Source organism: Spodoptera frugiperda, chromosome 27 (genome assembly GCF_023101765.2).
Source record: "Spodoptera frugiperda isolate SF20-4 chromosome 27, AGI-APGP_CSIRO_Sfru_2.0, whole genome shotgun sequence".
Lineage (NCBI taxonomy): Eukaryota > Metazoa > Arthropoda > Insecta > Lepidoptera > Noctuidae > Spodoptera > Spodoptera frugiperda.
Window position 1 is genome coordinate 12,430,692 of NC_064238.1, and position 12,206 is coordinate 12,442,897.

Below are 12,206 nucleotides of genomic sequence, written 5' to 3' on the forward strand. Positions count from 1 at the left end.
CGTCACGACTTTTATCCTCGATAAGTAGACAGAGATGGACATTACGGCACGTAAAGCCACTGTACAATGTACATGGTACAGCCACATTTCACCATTTGTTTTTTAAGTTTCATGTAATAGGGGGTGACCCTATTGATTTGATTTAATACAGACAGAATACCCATTTGTAGCCATAAATGATAGACAGACTATAATGAAAAGGAGTGCGAAAAAGAGCCCTACCTACAGTAATACAGTAGGATACGATACGATGTCATGTAATCGTAACCTAGTACGTTGGATAGCATAGGATAGGATAGGATACCTAATGGGTTAGTATTATACGCTCCAAAAACATACCACAGACACCAGAGTTATGAAGGATTCTCTCTTCCCGCAGGACTCAGGACATACAAAATATTACGCAAAAATTATAATAGTACAAAATCGTAGACTATTAAAATGTTAAATGACGATACGTTTCTGTTACATTGTACGTTCATCACTACGTTTAATGCTTCTAAAGGTGATTGCATGTACTATTATACACACAACACACAAATTGTAGTCCAAACGAAAATGTTGCGTGATGATGTTACGATAAATGAATGAAAGAAATGTACATACATATACAATAAATAACAGAACAAAAACGTGGTTTACTGTTTTTCCTTTAACCCACGTCAGGTTTCTTTAATATATTTTCTGCCATTATATCCTTCCATCATTATTAGAGCTCTGTTTTCGTAAATACCACGCAATTTTGTCGAGCTTTTTCCTACATAAGTACTGTCTTAGTAGAAGAACTATCATTCATCATAATAAGTGTCCTGAAGACGTATACTACTTAACAAAACCCTTTTTAAATTACCATAAGTGACCCTTTCTTTGAGGGGGAATCCCAATGACTTCTCTCGCCTTGGACCAGGCGAGAGGGTGTGTCAGACTTTTACTGACCAAAAAACCACTCCGTTCCTACTCCTGCTTTTCGATCCGGAGCCCGCTTGGTCGTTCGCAGCTCCGGATCAAGCATCAGCTCTACTGGGCCCTATCTGTGGTGGTCTGACAACTACCTCAATTAACCCTATGGCCCACGTTTGGCTTAAAGTTTCTACTTTATTAATATCATCTTAATATTATCAGCCATAAAACGTGCACTACTGTGACTAGCTTGCCTCCTATTACATTCAGATCACCTGATCTGAATCAGTAGAAAAACTGGCATCAAAACGATTTTGACTGGCTAGTTTTTCTTAGGTCACGTTTTGGGCTGAACAGTCGTCATCAGGTGTGCTGGCAAGCTTTATAATACTTTGAAACTCCTTGTGTTATTTGGCAACCGATATATCAGAGGACGAGAGAGCTGCTCATAGATTTAGAACACAACTACATTTGCACATTCACTTCAGTATTTTTTTTTCTCATTTCATCGAAAGCAATTTTAATCCATTTAATTGAGTATCAAAGTGAAATTGTGAAATAAATAAAATATTCCCTTTTGTATACAAAATGATGTTGTCATTATGTATTCAGTTTCATATCTCATTGGCTTCCGTTTCTTAATATATTTGTTTAAACTTGAAATAATTCTACGCATTTTTTTCTCAAACTGTAACAACATAATCTTGCAGTGGTTCATTGTTAATAAATTTATAACGCATAATGTCATGCGACCCGGTAAAATTTCACAATCCAACCTACTTTTTATCAATGTTTTTGCGTATATAGTTTCATATCATGTAACTAAAGTAATATGAGTTATAAATAGTACAGTTGTAAGTTCTAAAAATATCAAATAAACACTAGAATTGTAGTACATAATTGACAACAAAATGTTCGCAGTCAACTTTCAGTTTTACACTGAAATAGGTTAGGCACGCTAGCACGTGAGCTCTGCTACTAAATTTAAACATACCACGCTAAGTCAGCATAATAATTTTCATTGACGTCATCACTTACAACCACTTCCCAAACAAAAACCTTACACCAATATACATAAGGCTTACAATCCTATTCACCTTTTTTATTTAGTATCTTTCATTAAAATTTCGGTTACAAATGCTCTTTATTATTAAGCCTTATTCGTATACGCCATGGGGTTCAAAATGCATTTAAAATTAATTGGAAGTTAAAGTTCATATATCAGGTAAATCGTAAAACTGAAACGGAATTCGCTAACTACTTTAAATTCCACTTTTATTAAGTCTAAAAATAGGGAAATTTTCAATGTAAATTATGGTGCATTTTTATGTTTAGAATTTGTTCAAATTAGGTTTTGTAAAATGAATTGTAGTTGCTGCTTTCTTGAACTTTATTTATAGTGAAAAGTTTTTAGATTGTTGTAAAATTATGCCATACTTTGGCCTACATACGTAGCAGTCATTCAACCGTATTTTATACATCTTTTCACATATATTTCGAAACAATATTTTACTACAAAGCCAACAAAAGGGAATAAAAGGGAATCCACTACAATTTCTACTGTTTCTTGAGACAATATGCTACAGCGATTTCATGATTAGACGAACAAAATTACAAGAGCTTTTGCGAGACGATGTTCAGTGATGTCTACAATTACTATGTATAAAAGAAATTAAATTAATTTGATCTTTAGTGTACCAAATATACTATACATAATCCATACTAAGTTTCATCTTTTATGTTTCTTCAATGTAATAGGCATGATGACGGGGTATGAAAATAAAAAAATCTATTTAGTCCGTCAGTTAGGTAATGAACAAATATTAGACACGTATTTTTTATTTTACCATGTAAGATAACAGTGCTGAGATATAACGCATCAAAGTTTAGGAATGCAAATACGTCATTTATACGTATAAAACGTACCTAGAAGTGACGTTACGCGATATTTGAAATCGATATATCTTCGAAAGTATTTGTTTCCGTAAGAAAATAAAAAATACGTGTCTAATGTTTTATAAGACGGGCATTAAAATAAAAAATTAGTCATCTACCCTATTCTACAAAACTTCCACCTTCTACGGTTTTATCCTGCATTTTATAAGGTCTCATTCTCACAATCTTTTAGTAACTGGCTGTGAAATTCTCGAGGTGTTACGAGAATTAAATTGAAACGTCTCACTGCATTCCAATTCCCAATGCATCTAAAGTGATGGTCGAATAACTACCGAGTGCACTTTAATCTGTTTAAAAGCGCTTTTCTCTAGGGAAAGTTAACGGTTAACGTGTGTTAGAAGATTAATTAAAGATAGGAAAATTTGTATTGTTATCTTCAATGACTTTTTTTTCAATAAAGCGGGCGGAACTATAAATAATTTAATACTAGAACTATCTTTACGACTACAGATTAAAACCTGTAAATAATAATATGTACACAACATATTATATACCGATAAAAATATTTTTATGAGAACGAATTCTATGACTATGGAGAAAATTTAATGAAACAAATAATAGTAACAGTGGTCCCTAGCCAAACAAGAATAATAAAAAAGTGAAAAATTTACCGTGACCATGAAAAGCTTGGAAACCCCTGCTCTACAGTAACTAAGACCAAATTGATAGCAACTATGTAGAAAAATTGTAATAATATTTAGTGGATAATCCATCTAAACCAAATTGCGTGTGTGACACAATGAGTGATTATGACATATATGTGTCAATTATTTTGGGACCCGTTGTTACTGGGCAGCAGCGCTCTGAGATAAACCTGAACCTTTTAAACTGACCATGGAAACCCTCAAGCCGTCATAGTCTAGCAATGGACAGACGCGGATTATTAACGCTGTTATAATTACTCTATCCTCTATCCTTGATCTGGTTTACCGGGGCTCCGGCTCGAAAAGCAGGAGTAGAAACTGGGTGGTTTTTAGTCAGTAAGAGTCTGATACTCACTCTCGCCTCGCCCAAGGCGGGAGAAGAGATTGAATGATTTTCCTCCCTTAAAAAACCTCTATTCTTTGATACAAGTAAACCTCTGTACGTTGTTAGTGTCATTAATACTCATATTAACCGATATTTTCCTTTGGTTTCAGGCTCTGCAATGATGTCGCATCGAAGAGAAATCACACACTGAAACCTAGAGTTGTTCTGCCGGAAAACTATGTTAAAGGTCTGTTCCTAATATTTTCTTTAAATCTAGAAATCTGCTAGAAATCATGACCTCCATATATTTTTATGGTATAAGCCGGTAAACGAGCAGACGGATCACTTGATGGTGAGCTATCGCTGCCGCCCATGGACACTCAAAACGCCAGTGGCGTTACAAGTGCGTTGCCGGCCTGTTAGGGGGTTAGGAATTTAAGGGTTGTTGGGGAATCGGGAATTAGTAAGAGGGGTATTAATAGACCACTAAGTCCATTCCATGGTTTTTATACCATCAGATGGTTTATTTGCTCGGTTACACCATATTCCATACAAAACATTCAGTGAAAATAAGCAATGGCTTCCACTAAGTATTATAAGTCCATGTAATTGATTTACTCAGTGCAGGTAATAGAATTAAAGCCACGCGCCGTTTTACAAAACCAGTCTTAGAACGGTCTGCCTTCACGGTAACTCCTTTACAATGCACTCGGTTCGATTCATTGGGGAGGTAGCCTTCGAGAAAATAATCAAGTGACATTTGCAGGTAATTCAATTATTATGGCCACTCAAGTGTAGGAAAAATACTTTGATGGCTCTTTATTTGATTAATTATTATGTTCTACTAGTATGTACTACTACTACAACTAGAATGCTGCTCATGAATATGAGTCTCTAGGATGGCTTGAAACTAGTCGAGTTCCTCGTCAAAGAGTAACGTATGTCTCACGAAAGTTATAATAAAGGCTCTTTATTCGGTTTGAAATTAAAGATGCATACGATCTTGTCGTTTATGCAGCTTTATTTGTTTACAAAATAATCCCTAAACTGTCGTTTCTGTGGCCTAAAACTTCCTTAATTTTTAAGTGTTTGAGTTTCCAACTGTAACTTGGAAAATGTTATAATGAAGATGAATATTTATAAAAAATTTGTAAAAAATTTACGAGAAAACTTGACTACCGTACCTATAAACCTGGATTCAATAAAGTAATAATTTTGGGCATGTCCTGAAAGTCTAAATACTTTGAAACTAAAACCCTAAATCCCAACACTCTCACGACTTAACCTAGATAAGGGCTAAAAAGCCAAAAAACCTTTTTTTACCTCAAAACAAATTTTCTTTAGTAAGATGATATATTGTGGATAATCCTCCACTTAGGGTGCTTATTTAACATGAAAAAGGAAAATGAAAATCCACTTTAACCTTTCCCTACAGACACAAAAAAAACTCTAATACTGGGATATTTTTAAATACTGTTTTGTGATTCAGCGTATTCTTTTAATTGGTGTATTTAATTAATTAATTTGTTGAGTCAAAAATTATGTTTTTTGCTTAGCTTCGTTACAGTAAAATATGGCGGAAAGCTGTTGGTATTTAAATCCGTGTCCTTGAACAAAATGAGCGAAATTTCACTAAGCCATGTTGAGACTATAAGTAGAGACTCGTACTTTTGTGTTCTTAATATAATAATATTATCTTGTGGATTAAATAAACAAAACACAAATGTGGTCTTGTTACCTCGCTGATTTTATTCCTATACACCTTTAGTTATAGTGGTAGAACTGTTTTATGACTGGTAAATTGGATGGCAAAATGACAACTGGTCTTAATCATTATAATAACATGTACTGATTAAGAACTTTTTATATAATATTGGTTATTTGAATGATTTTGGATCGTATTATTGTATATGTTGGAGGAGGTCGAGGGTGTCCACAATCTTCTTTGAACTTAAGGATTCCTCATCCAGAATAACAATACATTATTTTAACATTCAATGCTGTTATACTACAGAACACTATACGATCCAATAATACGATATACGTTACATAAAAATACATACATACATAACCTCACGCCTGTCTCCCATGGCGGTAGCAGAGACAATGGTACGCCAATCGCTTCCATTCTTACAGACCTCTTACGATAAATATATAACCATGTATAACACCTATATAACTTCCAAAAACCAAAGTAGCACATCTTTATTTAATCCATGTCCAATTTACGCAACCGGGTTCCTTATTATAATAGGCTTACGACACAGCTGTCGAAAAGTAGGTGTGTTTACTCTTTGATCCCTTTTTGGGAAGATCTTAATAATAAGTAATTTTCCTGTTTTCTTTGTGTAGAAATGCGGCCACCGGCGCGTAAAGGCCAGCCGGTCATTGTGGAGTTCAGCATCTACGTGGTAGACGTCAACTCCATCAATGTTGAGGATATGGATTTCAGGTGAGTTTTAAAGTTATTTGCAAAAGATTATAAGAAAAAAATTAATACCTGCATCAAATTTTAAGAAGAGTACTCAAGTACATTGCTGTATTTAGTTCTGATCCTCTCTCTAAAAATATTGCAATGATAACTACATACATCAAATGTTAAGAAGATTACTCAAGTGCATAGCTGTATTTAATTCTGATTCTCTCTTTTGCGATTAGCTTTGCATATGATTTGCAAAATCCTAATTGCTTAGTTATTATTTTTAAATCTGGATTTAGGTAAATGTTTGATCAACCGTTTAGAGGAAAGGATGAAAAAATAGGGACTTTTAAAAATAGAGGAAATGTAAAAAATAAGGTAAATAATGAAATAGTGACCGCAAAAACTTTATTTTAAAATTAATTTAACCTAAGTCAATGCTAATATACTGTTGTAAGAACTGTTCGTCTACACATCTCTAAACAAAATTCACAGTCAAAAATTTTGATAGTAGTCCATTACACTTCCTACCTCCATTACAGAATTGAGCTGAATGGTCACGAATCCGGCAGCTTAGCGTGTGATCATGGCAATTTCCTTTTTGACAGGTAGCAGTTGTTAGCACTAAGAGGCCCCGTGGACTAAGAAACATCAGATGTTACATCAGATGACTATTTGAATCAAATGTTCGTTACTGCCAATTTATTGTTTCGTGTTTAATTCCAGAGTTTGCCCAAGTCACCAACATATTTTTAAAAAGCCCTATAATAAAAAAATTAATATCAGTAAAAATGCAACGTTTGTAATATTCTTCAGCATTTGTCAATAGGTTCAATCCTTCCTGTCTACCTACTTAGATGTACCTATGTGTGACACAGGGTGCAAAAATGAACTTACAACCAATTAAAAAATTGGTATCGAATAATTTCATCTTGGAATCGAGGCTCGATATTATGTCATTACACAAATAAGGTCGTCATACATATCAAGGTTGGAGAACAAATAATTTGTCAACTCTGACCCCATATGTCGGTTACATTCGATCCGGTCGATTACCAGTAGGTAATCCATAATAATGGTGCCTTCTACCTTTATCGGATCGGCTGATCGACCTTCAGTTAGTACTTTAGTTCTAAAATGCCTAGGTATCATTTGTTTATTCAAAGTTGCGGCTTTAAAAGCATTTTGTGTACACGATATACATCTTAAAATCTTCTATAAAGTTTTATAGAGATAAATAACTTAGGATTGATTAACGAAATTACACAAAGGATAAATTAGGCTTTAACTGTTCCAAAAAAGAACCTTAGTGTAGAATTGAAATAAAACTTATTTTTGTTTGTTTAAAATTATGATTATTCCTATTGACTTCATTAAGTCGTAAACTTAATTCATTAAAAATACGGTTCCAGAATTCCGACTAAATGCGCATATTAAAACCACGGGACTCGAACAATCTGCACTCCGTACAAATATTTGTTCAAAAACTCCCAAACGAACACAGTTACCAGTCGCTTAACTAAAAGCAATTTTTTTGCTTTGTGGTCCCAAATAGCGGGTGTTCCAGGAATTTTCGCCCTAATTAGACTCAGAACATAGTTTGCGCGTAGCAACCCAAACTGATCATTAGGCTTACATACGCCTAATTACGGCCACATGATACAAATGTCGGTAACTAGGCATTTAATGGAACTAAAGGATGGCCTAGTTACAGTTAAATCTTCGGAAAGTGAAAATAAGTGAAGTGAAAATAACACAAAGGCTTTTGTGTTATTTTTTTTATGGTATAAGTCAGTAAACAAGCAGACGGATCACCTGATGGTAAGCAATCGCCACCACCCATGGACACCCAAAACACCAAGGGTGTTAAAAGTACATTACCGGCCTTTTGAGGGTTAGGAAATTAAGGGTTGTTGAGGAAACGAGGATTGTGAAAATTAGGAAGGGGTCACATAACGCAAGTGTTGTCTCACGTCGGTTTTCTGTGAGGCCGTGGTATCACTCAGATCGAGTCGGCCCATTTGTGGCGTAGCATGGCTCTTCCACACTTTAAAACTTAAAAATCTTAATTCAATTTAAAAATAAGGTTTAAAATCTATTAACAAAGTTTTGTTAATAGATTTTGAGACAGTTATTTAGACACCAACCATCATCATAACCATTGTCGTAACTTCCAACCCTGGTAATGTAAATAAGTAAAGCTTTAGTAACATTTTCTCCTAATCTTATTCAGAGTGGACATGTTCATAAGACAAACTTGGAGCGAGAGCCGGCTGCAGCTACCAGAAGACATCTTCGAGGAAGGTGATGACCACGTGACCCTACCACCAGAATTCTTCGACAACCTCTGGCATCCAGACCCTTACTTCTTGAACTCCAAGGTCACAGGTAATTGTTTTTATGGGATTTTATTACTAAAATATTACTGAAATACAATAGGGTAGATGATTAATTTTTATTTTAATGTCTATCTTGTTAATTGTTTTAAAATATTAGATAAGTATTTTTTATTTTTCTTATGGAAACAAATACTTTCGACGATATATCGATTTGAAATATCGCGTGATAATACTTTTAGGAACATTTTATACGCAGAAATGATGTATTTACTCCCTCTCCTAAACTTTGATTAGTTTTATCTGAGTATTGTATTATATAACTTATATGACAAAATAAAAACATACGTGTCTAATATTTTTTCATTACCTAACTGACGGACTAAACAGATTTTTAATTTTCATACCCTATCATCATCCCTATTGTGTGAGTCGTAATATAAATAAAAAATAATTTAGGTTATTCAATAAGTTTTGATACTTGCATGTCGAATCGATTAAGTACCTAATTGATTAAAATTCGTATATGTAATATAAATAAACTCGATTTATGAAAAATATCGCAATAAATTCATTTTTATTGTACAGCTCGCATCAAAAGTAAGTGTTGAAATTGATCACATAATATATTATTGAATTAATTTTCGCAACTAAAAATGTCTGACAGTCTATTATTAATTTCTCGTGTAAAAGCCAATTCCAGTCTTGTATCAATGAAGTATAAAGAAAATATAGTATTTTTAATTTTTCGTACCTAAATTACCGAATAATGCTTATTTAATAAGTTCTATAATTTTAAAAATCTCTCTAGTTTGTCATTAATAGAAAATCCAATTATTATAATAATACATTAGGTGCAAGTTATATTAAACCTTTTATAGTAAGAATATACGTTGTTAATAATGTATCAACTCTTAATGCAACTATAAACAATCTTGATACTTTAAGATTGCTCATCTACTGTTTGTTCACCCAAGCTATATTAAAAATTAATAAATTCCAACAAACTTCTTTATTTAATTTGTTCTTGTAAATTTTAAACTAATGCTGATACTTAAGTCTAACAAAGTTTTGCTTTTTAGGAGGAGCAATGCATTACAAACCTCGATCTCCCGGTAATATTGTAATATTAAGGCTTTAATAAGAGCCCTTATCTCACGAAAGCCTGTTGTACATTTAACGTTTAATTTTGCTAAACTTTAATTATTGTAATAGCAGTTTATTTTATTTTCAACAAACAAATTGAATAGAAAATTCATAGATTTTTATTTCTCACAAATTGTGAACTTATTTTCTCTGTCAACACTACCTTTATCTACTAACATTTTTGTGATCCAGTACAAATTATAGTTCACCTGACTTCAAAACCTTTACAAAGGCATTTGTCAATTTGAAATTCAATCAGTGCATGTCTCTTTCATAGCTTTCCAAAAATCCGTCAACTTGGGTCGGCATTTTCTCGTGAAACGTTCCGATCATCGAATTGGAACAGTTTTCAAAGCCAGTACAAGACGTAAAAATTCAAAACATTTTTGCACTGAAACAGTTTTTCATTAAACCACTATTTTCTGGTTTATATTTTTTTAAACTTGTCTAAATTGGATTTTCAAAAACAAAAAAAATATGGGAATAATAGTGCTAGAGCCATATCTACAAGAGCCATTACTAGTATTTCTGCTACCCCTTAAAGTTGTATGTCTGTTTGTGTCAAATGTATGTACAACAGGCTTTTTTAACACTATGCAAAAGAATGAATGCTTTCGTTCACTCACTGAGTTTTCACATGCAAAATCTTGCTTGAAAATACCAACAAGCTTGTAAAATTAGATCTAAATAAATAAATGACACGTTGCATGAAAAGAACGAGGGCAAAGTATTAAAAAGATTTGAATAAAAGTAAATGATATTATTTATTTCCTAGAAAAAAAACTTGGCACAAAAAGTTTTGTAATTTCATTTTGTTCAGGTTAAATCTTTTTGCATGTTTTTTTCCTTATCTTCATATTTACAACTTATATATCTTCGCAATATCGCAGAACTTTTGAATTAAACGATTAACCTTCACGAAAAGTTTTCGCAAACATCGAATATTTCACTTGTAAGATAAACAAAGTTTTGTTTTAATACTATTTTTGTAGCTAAAAATAGCGTTCATTATCTAAGTAGATATATTTAAAAAATATATTCGGCAGACAATTTTCTCTCGCAAACCTTCCAGCAAATCGATCAAAAAGATTTTCTGTGTATAAAGTTTAAAAAGTAATGATAAAGTATCAAAACCTGTTATAGTGTGTCACGACTGGGGTTTGTAGTTACGCTTTTAGCGATGAAATTTCACGTTGACACATAATTTTGCCTTATCTTACGAGTAGATACGGAGTTTAATGTCGGTCACAAAGTTATCAACACTGGTTTATAATGTCCTATGGGCAGCTTTGGTGAACACTCAGTTTGAGCACTATTATAACTATTATATAACCACTGTATATCCACTAATATATTGTGAGCTTGCTAACCACACGAAGTTATATTTATAAATACGTTTTCACGCATCCATAATCACGAGTTTCGATTGAAATTGTTTTTTAAATAATAAATATTTAAGCACCTTTTTATTAATATTTAAACACGAAGCAATGATGTATGAGTAATACAGAAATAGATTTAATTAATTATTAAATATTGTTATTTAATATTATGTTTATTTTAAAGTTAGTTTTTCTATTGTGTACATAATTTTTTGGTTGATAATGTACATACTCACATGTTCTAAGGTTAAAAAAACAATTGTAAGATAGCAAATTATAATGCCTTTACCCACCTTAGAAAAGACCGTCATTTTCGGCAGATACGCTCAGAGAAAAGCTCTACTAGTTTGTAGTTAGAAGCGCCGACACGTCGACGTCAGCCTAAGTAAGAGTCCATATTCTGTGACTAGAAACTAGTAGAACCTTTCTTTATTAATGTACGTGACTAAACACAGAGTTTTAGGTAATAACAAAATAATTTGTAAAATTATTCTATATCGTCGGATTCAATTAGATTACAATCATACACGGAGTATATTTACATATATATTATTTAAAAATAATTATACATATACATATGTAACGAAATGTGTATTTATGACCTGCAATAACAATAATTCAGAGCTATTTCGGTAACACTTCATTACTATTAATTAGCCTCAACCCGTCCTATATCCTAAAATATATCTTGTTTGTAATTAGATTTGATTGAAGTATCTTCCTTAACGAGATATTTACCCAACAAATGTAGATGTTGTACACAAATTTAATTTTCCGGTTTCCAACAACGCCATTTTCTTCCGAGCCCTATTTAAGATCCTGACATTGAACCATATCTTATAAAATCTTACGATGTTGTTTTATTTTTAATTGGACAAGAAAATTATGTATATTTTCTTTGCAAATATTTGTAGAAATGTGTTTTTTTTATGAGAAGTTTAAACGAGCACATCTTACGGTAAGCAATCAGCATCGCCCCTAGACACACGAAAACAAAAAGGCATTTCAAGTTCGTTGTCAGGTTTCGGGTTCGGAATTTGAGGATTGTTGGAGATTGCGAAAATTGGGGAGGGTGATAACTGGGCCTCCAGTAACCTC

The 12,206-nt window shown here is 32.9% G+C and overlaps 1 protein-coding gene across 7 annotated transcripts in view; it reads left to right on the top strand.

Moving 5' to 3' along the window:
• The window catches only part of LOC118263657 (glycine receptor subunit alphaZ1), a 66,236-nt gene that overhangs the window by 40,781 nt on the left and 13,249 nt on the right, over window positions 1-12,206 (top strand). For 4 of the 7 annotated variants that reach the window (XM_050705584.1, XM_050705586.1, XM_050705587.1 and 1 more), the window contains 3 exons: window positions 3,996-4,072; window positions 6,178-6,277; window positions 8,478-8,632. In XM_050705584.1, coding sequence (XP_050561541.1) covers window positions 3,996-4,072; window positions 6,178-6,277; window positions 8,478-8,632 — 332 coding nt within the window. Of the gene's footprint in view, window positions 1-3,995; window positions 4,073-6,177; window positions 6,278-8,477; window positions 8,633-9,662; window positions 9,696-12,206 lie in introns of all 7 variants that reach the window. The other 3 variants (XM_050705582.1, XM_050705583.1, XM_050705585.1) reach the window with 1 other exon arrangement.